The following is a 24,902-nucleotide window of genomic DNA, read 5'->3' as shown; positions in this document are numbered from 1 at the left end:
TCCACTTTGCAATTACGAACTGCTTTTGGTGGATTAAATCTCAATAAAATACACTCAGATTTGTGGCTGTAATTTAATAAAATATAAGAAAGGTTGAAGTTGAGGCACATTTTGTAACAGATGTTTCTAATCCTCCACTAAATGGAGGAGATGCTGACAGCTTGTCACGAGGAGAACAGGGTGCACTTGTTTCTGCAGAAGAATGAAAAGACCACCAGGCCCTACGGTTGTTTTCCATCTTCCTAAAAGTGTTCATTTTCACCCTATATCAGTGGAAACACACAGTCTGCGGGTTTGAGGCTTCTGGAGCAGCCGTTCAGCGAGCTGAAAGCTTCTCCTTTCCTTTCAGATACCAAACCATGCTGGAGTGTTGGCAGGGAGAGCCACAGCAGAGGCCGACCTTCACTGAGCTGGTGGAGAGGCTGGGCGATCTGCTGCAGGCCAGCGTGCAACAGGTACAGCACACAAAACAAAATAAAACAAAACAAAATAAAACGAAACGAAAACAAAAGAAAACAAAAGAAAACTCTGCATAGCTGGAGCTTCAGTTCATGGACTCACACTTAATGGATTCACAGTTATAGTATCACTCATTTGTTTAAGTCTTGTTTTTCAGTGAACAACTTTAGTGACTTAAGAGCAGAAAGTTTATTTTATTATGCATTTATATAATTGACACAGGTTTAGAAGCACCTATAGGCACAAATATTTGGACAAATGTCTCCTACTAAGTTAAACAGAAATAATTTTTCATTTAACTACTTAAGCCTCATTAAAAAACAATTTAGTTCCTTTTTTAAATTAACATTGTATTGTCTGAAATGCAATAAAACTGTATTTTTTTAGTGAATGCTTGATTTTTTTTCCATCAGTGAAAAAATAGTTGTAACATCTCCATGTCAAAAAAAAAACAAAAACAAAAAAAAACTAAGTACTTTCTGCTTTACTTTACATTAGTACAGTGTGGTGACCTGGTGATTCATTTTTAGACTAACTGATTAAAATTAAGATAGAAAAAGGTGCTAAATAGGAGATTTTATTGCAGAACTGAGTTAAAATTATGCTTCTTAAGTTCTGTGGAGAAAATCTCTACAGAGTACTTTTTTTCTTAAATGAAAAATGTATATAGTTTTTGCTTAATTACGACTCTGATTGTGTTGTTCTTTCAGCAAATGGCCTTTTTTTCAGTCTGTACACTACAGTTAATGATTACTCGTTAATGGATAGTTTCAAATGTTAGTTGGGATGTATGTATATATTTGAGCCTCTGTGTATATTTCTGACCCTAACAAAGAGAAAATCTTTAAACAATTAAAGATTGTTTTTGTTATTACACGATTACTCATTAGATTACCAGGATTAGTCACGAGAATTTCACATAGTCAGGAAGAAGCGTTGAGCATCATAATTTCAGAGCAGAACACAAAAGGGAAACAACACTCGGTAAGAAACTTGAGCACAACTTTGGGATGACGGCACACATCCCGTAAAAGGAACCACATGCAGAGCAAAGTGATTACTGGAGAGACACCAGACTGTCTGGAGGGGGCGCTGCTTAATGTCACAAACTTCAAGGCTGCAAAGATGTCAACCTGGAAGAAATTTAAAAACAACTAGAAAAGTCGCTGCTCCTTGCGAAACAGTCGTGATAATAATAATCTGGCGAGCGAACGCACCAGATGATGCTGAAAACATTTTATATGGAGCGCAATGAAGGAAGGGGTGACATCCCTGCGCTCAGGGAATGTTTTGAAGAAAACCGTGAAACCTACTGCAATGACGCTTATATTCCCTCAAAACAGACGCATGTGGCTACGTTTGATGCATAAATTATTTCTCTGGAGTGAAAGATGTGCAAAGAGGAGCATTTTGTTTGTGAAAAACCAAAAATCGTCAGTTACTAGAGTGTGCACTCTGTCAGTTGAAGAATTCCGCCATTGGATTACACTGTAAAACTGAAAACGGGCAAAAACTTACATAAAACTTAAATCGTGATTTTAGAAAAACCATAAGTGATACAAGAAAGCTGAATCGCTTGAAGATAGCTTAATGCCTTGTGACCTGCTTAAAAGTTGAACGGAGTTTCTAGGTGGACGTAGGCTGCCGAAAAGCTCAGAGTTTTTACAGAATTTGGTGAAATTCTCATGAATTTCAATGAGGATGAAATTTGCATAAGAGTTAAAATATTTAAATAATAATAATAAAAGCCGAAATTACCAAAATACAGAGGAGAAGTCTCCAGAACAAGCTGAACATTTTGATATATAAACTGCTGAAATCAGTTGAAGTATGCACTGAAAATGTACAAAAGACGAAATAATACAAATACTCAATGCTTTTGGCCATTTTGAGGGAAATTTGCAGGAATCTGTTGATTTTGCATGAATTTTGTGGACTTGCAAAAAGCTAGAAGGGCTTATTAATGAAATTTGGAGTCTAGAGGGCCACATAAAAAGCTGCAACGTGGCAGATTTGGTCCCTGGGCCTTGAGATTGATATTTATTTTAATCTGTGGCAAAAGTTGAGAAATGGTGCCTAAACATCCATAATTCTTCTTCCACTTTACAATTATTTACCACTCTGTGTTAGCCTGTCAAATAAAACCTGAATAACACATATATTAATCAAGACACTGTGAAGATAAAGGGATTTAATTTCTCTCACAACATGTCCTCAAAATAGGATAAAGCGCGGTGATGAACTGCGCTGCTTAAACTTCATATTAAACGGTTTTGGATTTATTAAGCATGACCCTGGTTTCTTTGGCCTGCCGCCACCAACCTTGAATGTTTTTGTTTGCACAGCGCACACAGCACCAGCCATAAATCTACCTCTTGTGTTGATTTAGGAGGGGAAACACTACATACCCATCAACACAGCCCTGCTGGCGAAGGTGGGAGAGCAGATTGAGGAGACGGAGGAGACGTCCACACGACCCGTCTCCCACCGGGACTCGGGGGGCAACTGGTGAGAGTTTGGATCGCTCTTCATTGGCTAGCTTACATAAACAAACTCATTGCACTTTATACGCCTTCCCTTACTGAATTATTTGACAAAATTTCACCAAACTTTTCCCTCAACTTGAAAAAATTGACAGATTTTTATGCTCTGCAGACTTCTTCTTCTGTATCTTAAAATGTTGGTGTTGACATTTACGGCTCCCGTAGGATCATATGTGACACTTTAACCTCCTGGAACTTATTTTATCTTTACATTTGTCTTGCATTTTGCTTCTAATCAAATTCCAGCTCAGTATGTGTCCAGTTGCACAGAGCTGCAGGCCTGGCTGCACTGCAAAAACACAGAAAAGTATTTTTGGTCTAGATATAATGCAGGTATCTTAGTACACTTGAAATAAGACAAAACTAACTTTTCAGCCAGAAATGGGAGCTTGTTTTAAGTCAACAATTCCTTAATGTTGATTTTACTTAAACAAGCTCCTATATCTTTCTGAAAAATTACTAACAAGTTAGTTTTATCGTATGCCAAGTGTACTAAGATATTTGCACCAGAAAAAGAACAAAAGTTCGTAGGAATGGGCCAAAACTCCAGCAAACTATTGTGAGAAGCTTGTGGAAAGAAATCTAAAACATTCTATGCAGGTCATAAAGCTTTTAAGGCAAATCTATGAACTGAACAAAAAATATATGTAACCTTTCAGCAGGACATGGGAAATTGTTTTAACTCAATAATTCCTTAAAATTTATGAAAAAAGTATTTGATCCATAATCAGATTATTTCACTAACATGAGAAAAAGGGAAATAATCTGCCAGTAGAACTAGAACTTTAATCTAACGAATAATTCACTTAAAACAAGCTCCGATTATTTTATTATTATTATAACTAGAACTTTTTCAAAAATATTAAGGACTTACTGACTTAAAACAAACTTCAATATCTTACTGAGAAGTTATTTGTAAGCTAATTTTGTCTTATTTCAAGTCAGAAACTAGACAGGAAGCATTTTGTGTTTTCGATTTGGTTTCCTTCTCCTCTCCTCTTGAACTTTCTAAGACGCCGTTGTGGACAAACCCAGATTTTTTTTTTACTTTTCTGCACTGAAAAATATCCAAAAACACAAAATGTTCTTAGCTCAGAGGATATGTTTAGCTATGGCCAGAGCACAATGAGAACCCGATAAGAAATGTACACATTCGCAGCTCCTGAGATTTTACCCACCAGCCCCCAAAAAAGAAAACACAGCACTGGCGTCAAGATTTAAGTCCACTTATAAAAATATTTGTTGAGCTCTTGGGTTTTCACAGCTCCGCCAAGAGTGTTTATTGAGGAGGTGCTGAAAGGCGGTAATGACAGTCAGCCCTGGAGTAAAAACCGAGCTTCTGTTTGAGCTTCCAAGTGTTGAAATGCAAAGCAAACAGTGAGTGTTATCAAAGTACAGTGTCATGGATGCTGAACGATGTTGATATAAATGATTAGGTTCCCGTGGTTCTGTTGCTGAACTTGACTCAGTAGAATCAGAACAGAGTCTCAAAGCTGGATTCTCTCTTTTCGTTCCCGCAGGAACATAAAGATCCGCCCTGCTAGCGTGAAAACTTTTGATGAGATCACCATGGAGAACGGGACAAATGAAAACCAGGAGGTCAGTAACACAAACTGCAAAATGAACGCTCTGTTTGAGTGACTTAAAGTTATACCCTAAAGTTGTTTTTTCAGACTTCAGCTGCTTTTACACACATTTTCTGTCTTGTCCTTGCAAATGATCATGATTTTGGTTTTGCTGTGTGAGCTTAAATAAATCAGGAAAGTGGAGGACAAGAGAACATAAAAAGTTTCTTAAGACAGGAGTATCAAAGTCATTTTGATTTTGAGCTACATCAAGATCATGAATGTATTGATTAAACCAATTAAACTGCTAAAATATTGATAAATGGCAGTTTTGTTTTTTGCAGTCAAAATCACAAATTTGTTGTGTTAATTTAGAAATATTTGCACTTATTTATGACGATAAATTTGACTTTTGTTACTCGCTGCATCGATCACGGACTATAATTTGACATCGAGAAAGGCGGAGGCCGCAGAATCATATTAGTAAGAAATGCTGCCGCCTACAGGTGGGAGTTAGAATCACGTAAGCCCAATGTTTGACAATTTTGTGGAAGATTTGCAATAAAACGTAAAATTATTAATTTGATTCCGTCAATCTTTTCCGAGATCTTTTGCATAAATTTCGATGATTTGCAAAAAACTGGAGGCACTGATTGATGCATAAAAAGCTTCAGCGGGCCGTATTTGGCCCCCTGACCTTAAGGTTGACATGTGATCTAAGAAGTCATGCCTTTTAGAAAAGTGGAAGAAATCCCATCCTGTTGGTGCATCAACATTGATTTCTGTCACAATTATTGCACAGCAATGGCCAAAATAAATATTCTTTTACCAGTTAAATAAAACACGTAATAATTTAATTAAGCAAATAAGGAACTCCAGTTTGTTGTTGGACAAAGATGTGCAAAACGTAAAAAAGACCTTGAGATGTGACTCACGCTGCAATTTATTTAGGTGTCGACTGGAAGAAACTTAACAAAATTCAGTCAATTTTGAGCAATAAAATCAGGCCTAAATCCTGATTTTATTGCTCAAAATTTACAAAATTTTAATCAGGTTTAATAAATTAATTAATGGAAGCAGCAAAGTCACTGATTAGATGTGGAGCGTCATTTTTAAAAATTATTTCTGTTGCCAACATTTTCAATTTTAAGAGTAGTTTTAGTTTGTGGTAATTTTGAACTAAGTGAAAATAAAAACATCAAAAACTGTGCTGGGGGCCACATTTGTTTCATTCTTGAAGGGCCACACACAGTTAGTTCAGGGGCAGCAAATGGCCCCTGTGCCGCACTTTGGAGACCCCTGACTTAAACCAAGCTCCAACAAAGTTACTTTTAGTCTTATTTCAATTGTACAAAGACATTTGCACAAGAAACTAGACCAAATTTATTTTGTAGGATTTTGTGTTTTTGCAGTGTAATTATGCAGTGTTATAATTAATTTAGAAGCCTTTTTATGCTTAATTGACTCTCATATAACACTGTGTTTCTATGAAAAAGCTGCAAACAAGTAGAAAAAGCAACCAAAATGGTTTTACAGACATTAAGAAAGCCTAAAGACTACTTTAAATAAATGTCTTGCTCTTTGGGAGGCAAATACAAAACTTCCTGCACACCTCTGTTTTCTCTTACACTTTTAGTAATAATCGTTTAATCATTTCCCATCTTCCTGTCCTTCAGGGTCAGTCGGACAGCGGCATGGGCCTTTCGTCCGACAACATGAAGACTCTGATGTCGCTGACAGGCCGACCTCTGAGCATCATGGCCTTGGCGTACGTAAGCTGCGACCTTCCCAGTGCCCTTCAGAGGCAACGAACCAACACAAACACAGACGGCGATCACAGAAAACCAGCGTGGAAACCGGCTCAGCGTGCTGGAATGCAGACGCTATAACTGACAGACAAATTCACACATGTAAAAAGAAGTCAGCGGCCCGTTTTCTCTTTTGTCCAAAGGAACTTTGTATGAGTCAAAATAATAGAGACTTTAGAGGGAAAAGAAAGCTAAAAACAAAGAAAAATCTTCTTTTAACTCGAGGATCCAGCAGTTTTCAGTGACAAATGAAGCTGTTTGAAGGAGGAAAACAAATCTGAGGCAATATGTTCTCAGTTTAGAGGTTTACTGAAGGAACACGTCTAATATGGTGGAGATTTAGTCTCAAAATCCCAAAAATTACACATTTAGCTTCTATATTTTACACTGAAGCCTGAATTCAAAGTGCTTATCTTCATCAAGGCAAAGAGCAAAGAGGCGAAACTTGTATGAAAAGCAGCAGATTTAACTTGTAGCCGGGGATGTGTAACATGTGAGACAGCCAACTTCACACCACTTCGCCTCAAAGTGTCTTTCAGATCTAAAAACAAAACATTACGGGTCTGCCTGTCCAATCAAACCCTCCGCCTGCCACAAAGAGTTAGCTCAAGCATCCAGACAATTATCTGTGTTTCAAGGGGAGTCGTCTCTCGCCGGGCAGCCACTCAATCACTGCCAGTTTCTAAACTTAAGAGGGTTTACAAGGACCTCCCCTGCAGGAGTAGCCTTCCTTCTTTCACCCAGAAAAACACCATAAATCTAACTTATTCCAACATTTTCAATAGAAAAACTCCACTCCACTACTGAGAAAATAACATGTTGCGTTTTAATAACTGGTTTACCAGATAGTTTATTAATCAAGACCGAATTCCAGTTTGGTGTCGTGTCTTCCTCCTGCTGGGAGCTGACCTTTACTCTGAAGGGAGAGGTTCTGGTCCAAGACAAAAACACTCAGTCATAAAAGGAAGCAGAAAAACCTCAGGATGATTGATTGTATCGAGTATGAAAACAGGGAGGTTTATCTGGTTATAAGGGTGGAAATATTTAAAGGAAACTGGATAAAACAGACCTCAAGTTTTATTTCACGAAGGCATGTTGTTGTTTTTTACAGTCATGCAAATAAGGTCCATTTTCAGTAGAAAATGGACCTTAAAAACTGGCATTAAAAACTCTTGATTGACAGCACTAAGACCCGCCTCCTGGCTCCGATTGGTTGTTTCTAATTAGCATTGGGAGAAGCCAGAGGAGCTGGATTATTTAACAGATTATCTGTCTCAGTACCAGAGGCAGCAGAGTATCCAAAGGTTGTACTCAAATAAGAGTAATACTACTTCATCATAATTTTACTCAAGTAAAAGTAAAAAGTATCCGTCCAAGAAATTACTCAAGAAGAATTTGGTAAAAAAATCTACTCCGGTACTGAGTAACTGATCAAATTATCAGTCATTTAATATTTAAAAATGACATAGTCAGATAAGCCAAAATATAAAGTTGAGTGGAAATTTTTGGTATTTTAAGTACAAAAATTACAATCATTCATATAAGTAACAAAAAATAACAAAATCAGGCAAAAGAAAATGTTTCCAAATCAGTTTCTTTCCATAAAGAACAAAAACTGCAGGTCTGTGTCTGGAAAAACGTTTTTAAAACATCAATCTAGAAAAGTTACTCAAGTAAAAGTAAAACTAACAAAATACACTCCTAAAAGTACATTTTTACAAAAAAGTCACTCATGTAAAAGTAGCTAACTACTGTCCAACTCTTTATTGTTTATAAAAGTTACATACTTTAAATAAAACTAAAACATTATTTATGTTTTCCTTTCTCTGTGTTTCCAGGATGAAGGCGGTGAGTAAGAGTAAAGAGTCGGTGCTGAACGACCCGGAGAAGGACAAGTTCCTGCCCACCGTCCTGCCGCTGGACTTCAGCCTGGATGACTCGGCGCTGGACGTCAGCCTGGAGTGCCACAGCCCGCCGCCTGACTACAACTCCGTGGTGCGCTACTCCACGCCTCCCGTGTAGCCTCCGCCCGAACCCCGCCAGAGGACCCCAGAGTGGAAGCGTCAAGGCCTCGGCTTTGTTCCCCGCGTGCGTCATCGGCCGAGGAGGAAAAGACGAGACTCCCTGTTCACGGACTCTGAAGTGACTCAGCTCCACTGCGCTCCCCTGTGGATCTCTGGATTGTTGATTTCTGTATTTTTTTTCCCACATGTTGGCTTCTCGATAATGCTGCTGGTCTGTCCCAACCTTCACTGTCAAACAGCTGAAAACAGCCTCAGGTATTTCTCTGATCTACTGTGAAACAAACCGCATCAATCCCGACTTGACCCCAGATTAAAACGATCCGCAAAGACGAGTTCAACCCAAGAAGGAATAAAATGAACTTAGAATAAATGTATCTTTTAACAATGTAGCATAAACTGGCGGAAAATTTTACGTTCTCTTATGGGCGTAGTAAATAAACCTATATTGAGGATTTACGTTTGTTTTTTTATTTATTACTGCGACTTATGATGGGGCAATAAATTGATTTTACTGATTAATCAAATTTTTGTTTTTTGAGGATTTAATTTCTGGAAAATCTGATTTTTTTTTTTTTTAACCAATGCACTCTTGTTTATTTGGGCTACGAATTCAGGTAAAATCTACAATGAATTATTAGAGGCAGGCTAAATATTTTTATTATGAGAATAAAGATGTCGCCATGGTAACAGAAGAGTAAAGTCGTACGACAAAAAGTCAAAATATCAAGAGAATAATGTCAATATTAGCAGAATACAGTCGTAAAATAAGAGAACAAAGTTACAATTTTATGAAAACAAAAATTAAAATGAGAAATGTTGAGAATATCATAAAAAATAAGGAAATACTTTGTCTTTTAACATCAACATCTCCAATAGCAGAAGTTTAAGCAAACAAATTTAGAAGAAAAAAAACAGTCAAACTGAGCAGCTCATGTCAGATTTTTCTAACTCTGGAAGCTTTTTACTAAAAATTACTTTTTTTCATAATTTTCAAAATATTTCTGGTGAAACTGCATTTTTATTCTGCCTATACTATGCCTATTTTCTCATAATTAAACAAAACTTCTTGTAAAATAAAATACAAATATTACTATCAGGTTGGATTTTTCCACATTCTTCTGAATGTGAGATTTGAATTCACACTAATCTACAACAAAGATTAATTTATTCTAAGGATATTTATGCCAGCAGAGCACTAAAGGTGGTAGCCTAATCTACTGTACAAAATAAAATAAAAAAATAGAAAGCATTCATGTTCGTAATCTCAGTTTGAAGTGTGATTTTATACAACAAATAAAAAAGTTGCTGACTTAACTCAGGTCTACCCATACAGGAAACAGTTTATTTGTTTGCTTTGCTGTTCAGAGTTTTAAAACTCCCAGGTTAATGAAGGAAACAGGGTTCAGATGTTACCTTAAAGCGAAACATTTTTATGATTTCCTCCTCCTGTTTGGTGCGAATTAAACGCTGCACTGCTATTTTATTTCTCCTCCTTTGTTTTGGCCTAAAATACAGTTTGTGTATCAACACATGTAATTAGATCAAATCCATATAGGAACATTTGATCCAAAAAGTATTACAGAAATAAGTTGTATATTTATGTAGAGATTGCAAACACTGTCGCCTGTTGTTTCGCTTTTCACCCAGATTTAACGGTTAACCAAAGGATATTTTCCAGATCAGATTTTCTGACGTTTTCCCGTGTTTCGTTCCTGTTTTTGTTGAACTGTAGAGGAAATCTCCTCGTAAACAGGTGAGCAGGCTGTTCTCTGAGCCTCGTTTTGCAAAGTTTCCAACACTGGCTGCACAAAATTTGAGTCAGCAGCAGCAACAGCTCAGTCTGGTTTCGCAACATCTGCATGGAAACAGAAACTGTGGAGTGAAAGTTTAGAGCTATGTTGTGTTCAATTACCACTAAAAAAACAGTATTTGTGAGTAAAAATGAATCTATGCTTTTTCAGATGAAGTGGGGAACAATTATGCACTGATACCAAGTGATATCAAGTAAATGTATTTTGTATTGTTACCATATTTTATTGAGACAGTGTTGTTTGTTGTAGGTAACATATTTTTGCAAAGATTTTAGATGCATTGTTTATATTTAACCCATATCTATATAGTAGGAAGTTAATGTTTGCAGTATTGGTGTGTTATGTCTTTTATATATATATATATATGTATAGCTGCTTTGTGCTTAAAGGATAATCCTTTCCGTCAGAATAGATCACGCCTCACTTGTTTAGCTCATTTCTCCCTCTTGAAAATTTTCACCTTCACTGGAATAGGAACAGTTGATTTTATTGCATTTATTTGTTACAAATACACATTTATAAAGATAAAGCTTCCTTCTGTAACTCAACCCCACATGGAGCGCGACAGCTTAGATTTATTAACGTGTGATGCGTGCTACCCAACACTGTTAACAGAGTGTATGAAGTAAATAAATGAATAAAGATTTATATATTTATACAGTCATTCTAGTCTTGACTCCATTCTTGGGGAAAAAAATACTTTTTATGAATCACTTTGCTGGGATACAGAGGTGGAAACTGGGCGCCGACATCTGTGACTCAAAGAGGAGAGGCTCCATCCTGCTGTGGATGAGTTTTGATTTTTCAGTTTGGTCTGAAAAAGAGTTTTTATATTTTTATATCTCGTTCACCAGCATTAGGGTCCTGACACACTCTGGAAACATTTTAATTTTGATTTAAGAATCACATTCTGCTTTATTGACCCAGCTTGTCCACACAAAAAAGTTAACATATTAACATTAAGTCAATGTTTACATGATAAAACCAGAGAGCACATTTATTTAAATAAGTATCATTACAGTAATTTACAGAAGAAGAAGTAGTCCAGGATGATTTAAGGTCCATGGCACGTTTTTGTAAATGCCGTTCCTTACCGCCGATCTAAAGTTACAGTGAGTGTCCAGCATGTGTGGGATCTGCAGTTTCTTACGGCTAAAAAGTACTGAAAAATCTCCAGATTTGACTCTGGAAGAGCCCAGAGTTTTGACATGAACACATAGGAACCCTGTGCTACTAACAGACACACTCGTCAGCAACTTTGTTTCCTACATCTGTGAAATTACTTCTCAACATAAAAAACGACCAATCAGTCAAATGCATGGCAGCAACTCAGATTTAATAAAATAGAACACACCAGCTATCATTAGCATCATTTGTAATTAGCATGCATTATACCAGTGCTACTATGACTACTGATTTTAACCTTTAAAGAGTAACAAAGTTTAAAAAAGATTCATTTGGATTTTGAAATGCTGAGTGGTATTTAAGTGTGCATTCTTATTTTAACTATTTGAAAGTAACAGCAGCTGATAAACACAAAAATTAATAACTTATATTTCCTAAATAGTGGCAGCAGCCATCACCAGAAAGAAATAATCATTATTATTTTTCCATGTGTAATAGCATTTAGGTTGCAATATTCAATGTTATTTAAAATATATGTGTATTTGTCTATCATGCTAGCCTGGTGCTCTTGGGGGCCCCCTGGTGGGGTGGGGGTCCTAAGCCACCCTGGTCAAGAGTGTCTACATATTTTCTTTTTGTTGGTCTCAAAGCCACGGATTCGCTACGCATTGCACACATTTACCTACTAAAATGACGCGGGTCACTTCTGCTTCAGACTTGTGGGGACTAAGAATAAACATTTAGATTCCTTGATTTTCACTTTTTACTGAAAAAATAAGAAATCGTACATTTTTATGGCAAAAATCCAACCTGAGAAAAATAAATATTTTCAGTGTGAATGATTTTCCTATATTTGCCTCCCTGACCTTTCAGACTTATCAAGCAAACCTCATGGGACTGTGATGCAGACGGTGTGTTAGATGAGAAGACTGCAGCCCAGCCTGTTGACTCAGTAAACCAAAAACTTCTGAGTTATTCCCAGTGAGGTTTGTCTGGGCTGAAGTGTGGGCCCGGCTCCTGGTTCTCGGATTGTGGAAGACTCACTTCCTAGTTGTGACAAGGTGTCGGCAGCCTGTCTGTTCCTCGGGACATTGTCCACCTCCGAGCAGGAAAGGAAGGAACTCTTTAATCATCCTGGTCACGACTGGAGGGCGCCACACACTGGCCTTCCTCTGGGAGACACTTTTTACTGGCACTAGTTGTGTCCAAGTGAGAGGTCTTCACACACACACTTACTAGGGGACATGGGTCATTGACTGTCCCCTGTTGTCCTTTGCTGTGTTTACAGTAAGGTGTGTGCCAACCATTGGATCTGAATGCATGTCAACAACTTCCTGTGCAGACTATTTCAGGAATATAAGATGCAAACAAACAGGGGAAGGATGTAGGAGGGGAGCAGGGTTCGTGACTGTCATGTTTTTTCTGTCTTTTGCATCTGACGCAGTGATTTTCCATTCCTGTGCAGGTTGGAGGATCATTTCCAGAGGGACAGCACTGCTTTCAAGTTAAAGATTTAAGAAAAAATAGTGCGATGTTAATCAAAGTTTGCAAATATGATAATCTTGTCTTGCTCGTGCCCCCAAAAGAGGAACATGTTTTGGAGTAAATTGTCCAAATCAACTCCAGAACAAAAGCAAAACACTTTGTGAAGTTGCTGGATGAAGCCAGTAAGACAGAGTTATGAGTCCATAGCAACATCGGCTGAGAAATGAAGAAGACATCACTCTAAAAGCAAAATAAGAAGCTACTTTACAGTTTACAAATGGACTCAGGCACAAAGACTTCAACTTGAAAGAAAAGTCAAAGTTTGTAATATTTGGAGAAAAAGATGAAATATTGCCGCCTGAAAATAGCTTGTTAACTATGAAGTACGGAGGTGGCAGCATCATGATGCGTTTTGCCACAAAGGAGTTGGTGCACTTTATTTAATAAACTGCATCATAAGGAAATAACAGTTTGGTAACTAATTACATTTATTCGAGTTGCATTTTGGAAATAATTTACTTTTAGAACTGCTTTTACTACACTGTACTTTTTACTTTATTATAAAGTATTTCCACTTTTGAGTAAAATTTCTGGATTTTCTACCCACTAAATGAAAAACAAACATGTTTTACCAAATACTTGAGTAATTTCTTGGACAACTACTTTCTACTTTTACTTAAGTAAAATATGTCGTACATATATGTACAAAATTATTCAACCTGATGATAATAATAATAATAATAATAATATGAACATTTAACAATAAATATAGTTCAAACTGAGTCATTTAAATAAATCTTTATCAGCCCAAAAACAAGTATTGTAAAGTTTTTAGGAGAAACGTAAAGCCATTATAAATAAAAACCATTGTGAATCCATAAACTTAATCTTTATTTTTATTTTAGTCTGATTTTCTAAAAAATATATAATTTCTCATCAGGGATTCATCTGACTCAACAGCACAGCAGCATTTAAAAATAAATTAAAAATACACAGATTATTTTCCTCCAAGGCATCAATAGAAGAAAAGGCACTGCCATCCTGTGGACTGCAGGATAATTACGTTAATAAGTGACCATCATTGGGCTGTGGGGCGTCTGATTGTGTTTTCCTCATTTAACAATAACACTCATGATCCCCTTCACCCCACTCCCACTCCCCTCTGACCGCTTCCACAGCCTCTTCCCAAAGCAAACAGAGCTGCAAAAGCACTCCATTAATCACACAAGCGGAACCATTAATGAATTCACAGAACATTTGAAGTTACAATTTAATAAGAACTGAATGAGACACATCTGGGATGCAGCTTGTATTTTCGTCTAACAGAATAGTTTTATGCAAAAAATGTAAAAAAAAAAAAAAAAAAGAGGATGAAAGGAAGAAAATTAAACGTTACCTCTCTGGAGACAGAAACGCCCACACAATGGCATTCCCAGACCCCACAGATGCAGATGAGCATGGTTAACCACGTTCACACCTCTCACCTAAATTCACAACAATAAGTTTGGTACTTTTCCATGAAAACTCCTCACTTTAACCCAACCTCGGGTAGTTGAGGCAAAAACCCGTTACGCTACATAAAGAGTTTATCTGGAAAAAGGAAAAAGCGTCACAAAAACATCTGTGGAGAATGAAGCAAGAACAACATCTTGTACTTCAACCTTTGACCTTTAAAGACTCTCAGCTCTCCTGCCAATTTATGCAGGCCACCTGAATTTTATAACATGGCCCCCAAATGAACTTACTTCAACCAAAAAGATAGCTGCTCATTACGTTCACACGAAGGCCAGCTGCAGCTTCTTATTCGACAAAAATGAGACCATAAAGGTTAATAAATTCAATAATAATCCAAATTTAATCATTATGTCAGAGTTGATCAACACAACTCTGGTTTCTGGCTGATCTTGGATCACTTTAATCCTTTTTGTCCAGGTTTTAGTGCAAGAAAAGACTAACTTAAAATTAACTTTTCAGCAAGATATAGAAGCTTAAGTTAAGTAAAGAATTCCTAAATATTGATAAAAAAAGTACTTGTTCCACTTAAAACAGGAATTTTTTTTCCATCTTGTAAGTGAAATAATCTGCCAGTAGAACTAGTACTTTTAAAAAAATCATTATTAGTGAATTATTTACTTAAAAGTAGCTCCTCTATCTTGGTGGAAAATTACTTGAAAGTTATTTTTGTCTTATTTCAAGCTTACTGAATATTTAGATTAGAATTAGGCCAAATACAGTTGTTAAGATTTTGGACATGAGATTCTTTTTAATTTGTAGTGAATGGTTTGATTTTAACAATTTCTACCGTCACTAATATTAATAATTGTTTCAATGCTCAAATAAACATCCACATTTTTTAAATTAACCAACTCTGTTGTACATTATTTTGAGCAGAAACACACTAAGCCATATAACTGCATGATATTTATGCCTTTACCGTACAGTATTTTAAACTTTATTCTACTTTTATGTATTTTAAGAGTCTATTTGCTTTGATTGATTGAATGAGATGATATTTATTGTAAAGGTACTCAATGAAGAAACATAATGTAGTTCACACATCTGCTGCTCCTGTAAAACACCCACTTTTCTTGTTGCAAATACTTTTAAATGAAAACCAAAAACTGAAACCGCATGGTGACAGAAACGATCCAACTCAGTGTGATCCAACCGCACACATCACCAAAGATCTGAGCTGCAATCCATCAGTCAAGTTTGTGCAAAACTTTAAAATAATCTTTTAAAGCTTCTTGACTGCTTTCTTGTGTCTGCAGCAATATTTTACCCCAAAGAACATATTTTTGTCAGCAAAACTTATAAAAAATATTTCAAAAAACTTTAAAGCAAGCTGCATTTCTATGAAGCATCAGTTAACCCAAACAAACTATTTAATATATTTAATATTTCTAGCAGATTTGTGGCAGTTTCTGCCACATAACTGCAAAGCAATTGGATGCAACAAGGATGAAAAGAGAAGGGAACACCAGTCACTGCGCAATAACAAACAGCTTGAGGCTGGAAACAGGAGCGTGAGGATCTGCTGCTGCACATTTTGTTTAAATTCACCAAACATGCAGACAGAAGCAGCAGAGAGAGAGAAAAAAAGAGAGAGAGGCATTAACACAGCTGCAGACATGCATCTGAGCAACAACACAGCTCCATCATGTTTGCATTAATGATGCCACTATGGCTGCAGCGTCTGGTCCCCAGCTCCTGCTAGTGCAGGAGCACTCAGTACGCCTCCTTTACCCCCTACCAGGAAGGTAAACAATAGGGTGAACTGGTGTTCACTGCTCCGTGTGTGTGGGAGCAAAAACAGCTCAACTTCAGCATCAAATGTTTCTGCATCCGCAAAGTTTAAAGTTCAAAGGGCAGTATTAAGTGTTTTCCAGACACATAATGTCACAAATATTACTTAAAAGAAATTCAAACCCTTGAAATTGAGCCTCTGTGTCTTTAAAAAGTCCTGCTCACTCTGAAACTCCGCCTTCAGGAAGTCATCACAACATGGCTCCTCTATTAACCCTTCAACAACGCTTTTACCAGCGTTTCACTGATAAGTACCTCCTATAACGAGAACAGCAGTTCCACCAGGTGTTTGCTAATTGCTCCTGGCTAGTCTGAAGGAGCGGATTGGGTGAGGGCTGCTCTGTGAAGTAGAAACTCAGAAGCTTGGAAACTGCAGTTCTGAGGAGGAGCTGCGTCTTAAAGGCGGAGCTACGTCCACCCAGTCGTTTTTCACAGCTGAATGGTTGCCATGGAGATGACAGGATTTCTCAAACATCCATGAAGGAATAAAAGCAACACTAAAGGGAAGGTTTTTGATGAGGGAATAACTTTATAATACAATGTAAATCTCAAACATGCTGACTTTACGTAAACCTGCCTCTTTAAAAAATCATCACAATAACAAATTAAATAATCAAAGTTAAGTTTTATTAGATTTGTATCAGATTCAGAATCCCAACCAGGAAGAAGAAACAGGAAAAGAAAAAAAAAAAGAAAAAAATAATCAAATAGGTTCTTTAAGCTGTCTGCTTTACAAACCTGTTAGTAAATCAACATGTGGATTCAGATGTTCCCTTCAACAATAAGAAAGTTTCAAATATTTACAAAACAACAATAAAGTCAAAATTGCTGCAACAGAAATACTTCCCCTACAAACCGACATGTAAACTGGAAAGTCTGCGGATGATTTGATTTTTACGGCCAGCTACGTCGATTAACACCCAGAACCACCCAGGCTTCCAACCCTGCCTTGTAGCGTCTTCCACCAGTGAGCCAGACAGCTGCAACTCCTTTATTTAATCAGTAACATCCAGCACACAGACTGTTTGGGGTTGTTTTAACTCCACATACCCACATCTAAAAATATTTCTCAGAAAATTATTTCTTTTCGTCAGAATGAGTAAATTCCACTGTGGCCAACTGGTTGTTGTTTTCTCTTTTTTCTGTTTTAAAATATGACTGTACAAGATGTTCTTGAAGCGCTGTTTTTTTTTTTTTGTCTACTAATTAGTTTGTTTACTTATTTGATTTGCTGACAACAAATTTTGTGTAGTTTACATACATTTTGAATCTGATAAGTAAAAAACAAGCACATGACATATTTTCTCTTTCTCTTTTCTCTTACATTTCTTTGAGAGTAACATTTCCTCATGTTTATCTCTAACAATAATTTACATATTGATGGAGTATATTACACAACAAAAACTGTAAGCAATTAAAGGAAGAAAGAATATTTGAGTCTGTTTCTGTCAGTAAAACAGCCCATAAACTTTGCTTGTGTTTCCACGTCTTTCTATGCAGATGTTTTATATTAGAGATTAAAACTCATCACTGGTGCCTGTGTGTCAACTATTTGTCTAAAAATAGCCGCAGATGTTCCTAGTTTGCCTCCTTTCCTGTGGTCACTTCTCAAACATCTGTGAATTATACTGTACTCATTAAATAAGGAGAATGGAGCTCCGACTTAAAAAAACAAACAAACAAACAAACAAAAATCAAGCAAATTAAATTATTCATGTAATTATTCCACTCCATTGATTGATGTTTCACAATAAATTATTGCACTGAAGTAGATCCACCTCCGTTTCGGACGTTAGAAAAGAGACATTATGCAGTGCCTTAATTTTATCACTTGATGGCAGTGTTGCACTGTTTTACTGTTCTTCACGGACAGAAAATAACAGATTATTTTAACTAAACCAAAGGATTGTAAAACAAAAAAGAAAGAAAAAACAATGAAGGAATTCCAGATTTCCATCTGCTGTATCCAAGGGTATTAACTGAAAATTTAGTGGAAGGAAAAACTTTGGCAAAAAAGGGTCCAGGCAAAAGTTAAAACGTTTAGAAGATTATGAGACAAAGACCATTCAAGAGATTCATGAGGCATCGATTGCAGCCAGAGTCTGAGCATTAACAACACAGATGAATCCAGAATATTCATGACACCTGTCGCACTGAGGGGGTTTTTCCCCCAGAAGCTTTTGGGAACTGTCCACAATACCAAAAATACTGCTGTTAAAGTTTCCTGTGAGTTTTAATCCCTAAATTTAATTATCAAAATAGTTTTAACTTATTTTATTATAATGTAATTTATTGAGATACACCTGTATTTTTAAGTCATGTACGTCATTTTCAGGCTTTCATGACATTAACATCTAAACATGTTGAATGTTTAGATGTTTAAATAAATAAACCATTATTTGTTTGTTATTTATTTGGTTGAAAGGTGATAGACTGGACTTGAAGTGGACTGTGGAGGTTAACAAGGACCCCCCAAATTTAGATTTTGCTCATCTAAATTAGATTTTCTAAATCTAATATGGGGTTCTTTTCAGATAAATATACCAAATTAAAATAACATATTTTCCACCTTTCATCAACGTCTGTGAGCCTGTTAGACTATAAAATGTGCTTCCGTGATCAGTCAGCACAAGGGGGCATCGTTTGGTCCAAAAAGCTTCATGAAGTGTGAAAACTGCAAAAAAAATAAAAATAAAAAAATACCCTGATTACAAAATAACACAATCTATCGAAGTGAGAGAGGCTGGACGGAAAACACGTTGAAAATAAATTTATATTGTTAAAATTGGCTTATTCGAGGTTTTATTCTGCAGTTTTAGTCTAAAATGCACACATTTATGCTTTCGTGTGCAGCTATTTTGCAACTAACAATTAAAGAAAATTGTGGGGAAAATGTCAAAAAGAAAAATGAAAAATGATGCGTGGCTCTTTTAAAAGATGCCTCTGCAGATCAGTGTGCACCATCTCACTTTTACTATCTCATAAACTTTTTGTGACCAATAAACAAGTTGGCCGTGATTTAAAGAAGGATAACATGACTGATTAATGCGCACCTCCTTAAAAATGTGCTTGAATGTTTCAGTCGATAATTGAATTCAAACGCATCTCTCTTTTTTTAGTGAAGCGCCAGATTAAAAGCAGTTTGAGCGGACAGCAGTGACTGATGGTGCCACCGGCCACTGTTTGTCTCTGGGAGGAGGAGAAGGGGCTGCAGGAGTTTCCTTGTAACCGGAATTAGCTGTGAAGTGCGACCTTGAGGTGTGAACGGAATACGAAACAAGAAAAAGTCTCTCATACTTTGCACCTCGTTTGCAAGTGAATATCCTGACATATAAGTCCGGGTTTACGTGTGAAGCGTGGTCACGGTTCTCACAGTAAAATTTCAAACATGGTTTCGTTTTAATTCAGAGTGATAAAAGTTTAAATAGTCACCAATCCTAAGCAACGAAGGTAAATTATTTTAACAAGCTATTTATTGTAAAAGTTAATCTGTGCGTAATTACGCACAGGCCTCCTTGTTTGCGTGTGTGGAAGTGCAGGCCTGTTTTATTGCCCGTGTGTGCAGCTGATAGGCCCTGGTGATAATTTATTCATGGAGCGGATAACCCGTGCTCGGGATAGGCCCACTGTCACAGGATGACGTGCTGCAGGACAGACGCAAGGGACATTCGGGCCTGCAGCACTGGTCACTTACATTTAGATGTAAATCTGCGAGGATCGAAGAGTTGGCCGGCCTCAGGCAGGCCGCAGTGTACCTTTAACTTCTTGTCATTTGGACGCATCATGTAAAGCTGGAGACAAACTGCATTTCACACTGGGAAACCATTTGGACTACAAAGAGCGCAAGGATCGACGCTAACAGTTGGCAGGGTCAAAATGTCGCCGTGAGATTGGCTGCATTTTCCCCTCTGCTGCTGAAAAGAAAAACTTTCCAGCCTTTTTTTTTTATTATTTTTTTTGTACAAAATATGTACGTTGGATACTTACTCGATAAAGAAAGCGGGATGTATCACCAAGGGCCAGTAAGAAGATCGAGCATCAATCTTCCTCCACAGAACTTCGTTTCGTCTCCACAGTACCCCGACTTTACAGGATACCATCATGTGCCAAACATGGACACGCACGCACAATCCGGGGCCAGTTGGGGACCCTCATATGGCGCCCCGAGAGAGGACTGGGGTGCATATAGTCTTGGACCTCCTAACAATCTTCCTCCCCCCATGAACAACTCATCTCCTGGACAAGTTCCTTACTGTTCGTCCGAGTACAGTCACATGCACCCCCCCGGAGCTGCGGTGCTGCAGCCGCCGCCGGACAACGTTACTGTTGCACAGCTTTCTCCTGAGAGAGAAAGGCGCAATTCATACCAGTGGATGAGCAAAACTGCACAAGCATCTTCTACTGGTGAGAGCGTCATCTTGGACAGACGTAGGCCTCCATTTTGCGTCAGAAATCTGGATTTTACGCAGCCGCAAGCCATCTCCCATAACCTCTGAAATGATCCCCGAGAATAAATCTATCTAGCTGGTGTTTATGGACACGAATATAAGTGATAAATGTAATTATCCTACCGCTTTGACAACTATTCTCTCTGCTGTTGTGGGTGGAAATTAAAATAAAAAAGAAAAGGTGTGAGGAATCGGCGCCGTGTCCAGTTGTGATGTTAATGTCATTATTTCTGGAGTTGTGAGCTTGACTTCCTTGTTACATTGTTTGCTGCTTCCATCGCTGCCAGTCATATCCACTTTGATGTGCGCCAGATTCCTTCCCCAGAGTCACTACTTCACCCAGAAGAGTCACTTTTTCTCGGCTTTTTCCACACACACACACGCAGCTGGGAGCGTTTATGCAGAAATAAAATAAGCAGATTGTTAAACTGTCTCAATATTAAATATTTCTAAATAAACTGTTTTACATTTTAATTTACTTAATTTCTCTTTCATAGCTCAATTTAAAGACGAATAAATCAAACAAATTCAGTTGTTTCACAGTTAATTTCCACATATTTGTTCCTAACTTCAGTCTCCGCTTAATATCAAAGAGAAAATCGAGACCTGGTTCTTTGAAATTCACTTCGTCATCAGAACCAGATCAAAAGCAGCTCAATTTGCGTATCTGAGGAGAAGATGTGGATTTCAGACGCGGCTGAATAACGATGCGGCGCTCAGATAGGCCTGGCCGGTCCAGACACGCAAGCCCACCCGGCTGTCTGCAGACTCACGATCATTCAGATGAAAACAAATAAATAAAGAAAGCCTTCTTGTCCTCACCGTATCAATTTGTCTTGTTCTCAGGTAAAACAAGAACGAAGGAGAAATACAGGGTAGTGTACACAGACCATCAGAGGCTGGAGCTGGAGAAGGAGTTTCACTTCAACAGATACATCACCATCAGGAGGAAATCCGAACTGGCTGTCAACCTGGGTCTGTCGGAAAGACAGGTATGCATAAAAATACTCTTACGTGTAATGTTGATCCATTCAGAAGAGGTGTAATATGTCAAGTTATTACCAAAGCTTGATAAAAACGTTGACAATATTGGCTGTAATGTGAAAATAATGTGGCATTTCTAAAATTCATTGCACAAAAATGTGTTCTCACAACTCTATCACTTTGTTTTTCTGATTTTACTTAGTTTATTTGCAGAGAAGCAGAAAAAGAACAATTTTACAGATTTTAGACATAAATACATGACATTAGAAGAGGCTTGGAAAATGATTAGCATCAGATATAGCGTACTTCAGCTATTTTATTTTTTAAAGACTTAATAAAATATGGCAAAATTTCCTCTAAAAATTCAGGGAACTATTATTCAACTGTTTGAGCAGTTTCAAAACAAATGCTTATAATACGGAGGTTGTTTTTAACATTGTTTTATGTTATTTCATTTTTAAAAAATATACCAAAACGTCCTCTCTGAGAATCTCGATTTGTTTATTTACATCCTATACAAGTTTAAGAAAAAGTTTTATGAATGCATGCTTTCTAATATCCATCTGTTTTTATTTCATTTTAAATACTGCCTTAACAGAGTATGGTATTGTTCCTTCAAATATACTGGATGTTAGGATTTATCTTGTGTATTGTTTTTGACAAAAATGGCTTAAAAGAGATTTTAAAATATAGGTATAGTATTGTTTGTTTGTTTGTTTGTTTTTTGTTTTGGGGTTTGTTGTTGTTTTTTGTCTTTTTCCTTTATCAAAAACTTTGGAAAATCTTACGAAAATATTTGGAGTTTACGCCAAAACCCCAATTTATTTTTACTATATTGAAACCGAAGGAAATATAACAATCTAACAAGCTATAGATTTTACTCAATTACAAAAATGTAAAGTGAAATATGAGGTGGTTTTACATGTTCAAAAGAAGAAGAGTTATCTATCTTCTAATATAATATAATATAATATAATATAATATAATATAATATAATATAATATAATATAATATAATATAATATAATATTTTAGTGCTGAATGTCACTGTTTGTGTCTTTTCTCAGGTGAAAATATGGTTTCAGAACCGCAGAGCCAAAGAGAGGAAGCTGATAAAGAAGAAATTGGGTCAGTCCGACGGCAGCAGCGGGTCTGTGCACAGTGACCCGGGTTCGGTGAGCCCTCTGCCGGTGCCGGGCTCCCTCAGTCCCACGGAGATCCACAGCTCTCTGTACCCTCCTCAGGGAATGAACACCTTGCCGTCTATCAGGAATATCCAGCAGGTGTCTGTGACTCAGTAGAACAGTCCAAATGCGGACCGTCCGGTCCGCCACCTCTCCTAAACTGAGCACTCCAACACGCTGACATGCGGGACACTTGATGGGCAGCAGAAGGATCCGAACTCCCAAACCGCTTTGCTATTTTTTTTGTTTGTTTGTTTGTTTGTTTTGTATTACGACATGCTGGAGGCTCTTGAAATATTACTTTTAATAGAATAGTTCTAATGAAGTGGGAAATTTTTTTTCAACTCCAAATAAAAAAAAGTCAACAAAAAATAATGATAAAAAAAATCTTTAAATTGTTTGTGAGTTTATAAGACATAAATATGGTGCATTGTTTGTGAGGAAGTGTATGTGCTTGATAAAATTTAAGAAGAAAAAAGTCATTCCGGTAAAGTTTGAACCGATGCGTTTACTTGACAAATCATTTTTCACTTGTTTTTAGCACAAGGGCAGCTTTTAATGATGCGGGTATATTGTCGTCTAATGGCAACTTTATAAATGTAAATAAAGTGTTTTTGTACAAAATGTATCACCTTTTATTTCCTTTTTTTAAATAATACAATAACAGAGTTAGACCTAACCTAAAATATGTTTGAACTCTTATTTTCTATTGGCTAAAACAAGTGTGAGAAACAAATCCGCTCCAATAAATTCAACCATTACATTGCGAGGCATCTTTCGCTGATCAGTGATTTTTAATCAAATGTGGTGCAAAGAAATTAGCATGAGGTTCAATAGAGACTGCAATTCAATTTTTAAAGATTATAAAGTCTAGAAATGTTTCTATGTTAAATGTGTCATTTCACTGTTGGAAGTAAGATTCGGCTTTATTCGAGGTGTTGCTTGCTCCACTTTTTCCAATTTGACATGTTAACTGCGGCTTGTTATTTTAGAAATAAGTTGATCTATAGCCTTTGCCCTTGTGGGATTTTAACGGGTTAATTTATTACGTCTGAGTGGAGGACTTCCGTGTGTCAACTCTAAGATTGTTCTACTGTTTTTCTGTCACGATGGACGGAGAGCACTTGCAGCTCTTGTAAATCCGAGCGCGGTGAGGCGATAAAACTTTTCAGCTCTGGTTGCAAGAGTTTATGGTAGGCCATTTTACCATATAATCAAATCAACTTCAATCGCTTTTTTTTGTGTTTTTTCTATTTGAAAGTTAATGTTTGAAAGACCTCTGAAGTTAAAATATTATTAAAATAACCTTCCCACCAGTTATGAAAAAACGAAAGACTTTTTACTCTAACTGAAGGAAAAGATTAGGACACCCTAACCCTAAAATCTGTGGCTATCTCTGCATGTTTGGAGTCATTGTGATGTTCTAGGGACTAGATGCAGCTTTAATCTCCATGTTTCACAGTATGAGGCTCTTTACCTTGGATGTTTGGATTATGTTGAATAATTTTAGACTAATCTGTCCAAAGAAAGACGTTCCAGGCATCCTGGTTTTTGTTTCTGTTCTCTCTGGCGAATCTCAGTCTGGTTCTCATGTTTTAATTTGATAAGTTAACTTGAGCAATCTGCTTCTGATTGTAGATCTACTTCAACAATCACATTTTAGGGGTTTTTGGATACTTCTTTTAGCATCTTGTGGTCTGCTCTGAGGGTAACTGGATGGCCAAATGTTGGCAGCTGTTTTAAATGTCCTCACCTTGTAGACTACTTTCTGTGAAGTGGCGAGGCTTATTTGAATTGTAGAGAGCTCTTTAAATCCTTTATAAGCTGCTGCTGATATCAGACAGTTTTTTGGATCTGGGATAAACCAGAGCTGAATGCATTCTTGTAGGAAGCTGAAAATATTAATGTGCAACTACGATTGTATTTCTTTTCAATCTATGCACTGAAACATGGCACAGTGTGTGCTTTTGCTGTTCTACTTAGATACAATCCATCAGGTCTACAAGAAAATAGTTTGTCCCTGTAACTTTCCCTGTGTTAAATGCATGGCAGCCATATTGGATTCTTGTATTTCTGCTTGTGGTCTTTAGGAGTACAAATATGACATCGACACAACATTACAAAGCAAAACAATTTGTTTTAGTTATTCCTCAATGTGGGA

The 24,902-nt window shown here is 37.0% G+C and overlaps 2 protein-coding genes across 3 annotated transcripts in view; both read left to right on the top strand.

Moving 5' to 3' along the window:
* Positions 1–10,874, top strand: part of kdrl (kinase insert domain receptor like) — a 58,949-nt gene extending 48,075 nt beyond the window's left edge. Inside the window, exons 26-30 of one of the 2 annotated variants that reach the window (XM_015023627.1) lie at positions 350–455; positions 2,849–2,967; positions 4,523–4,601; positions 6,244–6,335; positions 8,214–10,874. In XM_015023627.1, coding sequence (XP_014879113.1) covers positions 350–455; positions 2,849–2,967; positions 4,523–4,601; positions 6,244–6,335; positions 8,214–8,397 — 580 coding nt within the window. In that variant the 3' untranslated portion in view covers positions 8,398–10,874. The remainder of the gene's footprint in view (positions 1–349; positions 456–2,848; positions 2,968–4,522; positions 4,602–6,243; positions 6,336–8,213) is intronic. The other variant, XM_015023632.1, reaches the window with a different exon arrangement.
* An 8,969-nt stretch (positions 10,875–19,843) lies between these two features.
* cdx4 (caudal type homeobox 4) lies at positions 19,844–23,353 on the top strand. Its single transcript, XM_015023594.1, has 3 exons — positions 19,844–20,530; positions 21,421–21,566; positions 22,625–23,353. Exons 1-3 carry the CDS (start codon positions 20,095–20,097, stop codon positions 22,856–22,858), a joined length of 816 nt encoding a protein of 271 aa, XP_014879080.1. The 5' UTR covers positions 19,844–20,094; the 3' UTR covers positions 22,859–23,353.
* Positions 23,354–24,902: the final 1,549 nt, after the last annotated feature.

The sequence above is a fragment of the Poecilia latipinna genome, unplaced genomic scaffold (assembly GCF_001443285.1).
Source record: "Poecilia latipinna isolate Pla-1442-1.1 unplaced genomic scaffold, P_latipinna-1.0 Scaffold90, whole genome shotgun sequence".
In the NCBI taxonomy this organism is placed as follows: Eukaryota; Metazoa; Chordata; class Actinopteri; order Cyprinodontiformes; family Poeciliidae; genus Poecilia; species Poecilia latipinna.
Note: the sequence above shows the minus strand (reverse complement) of the source record. Positions and strands in the feature narration are given on the sequence as shown.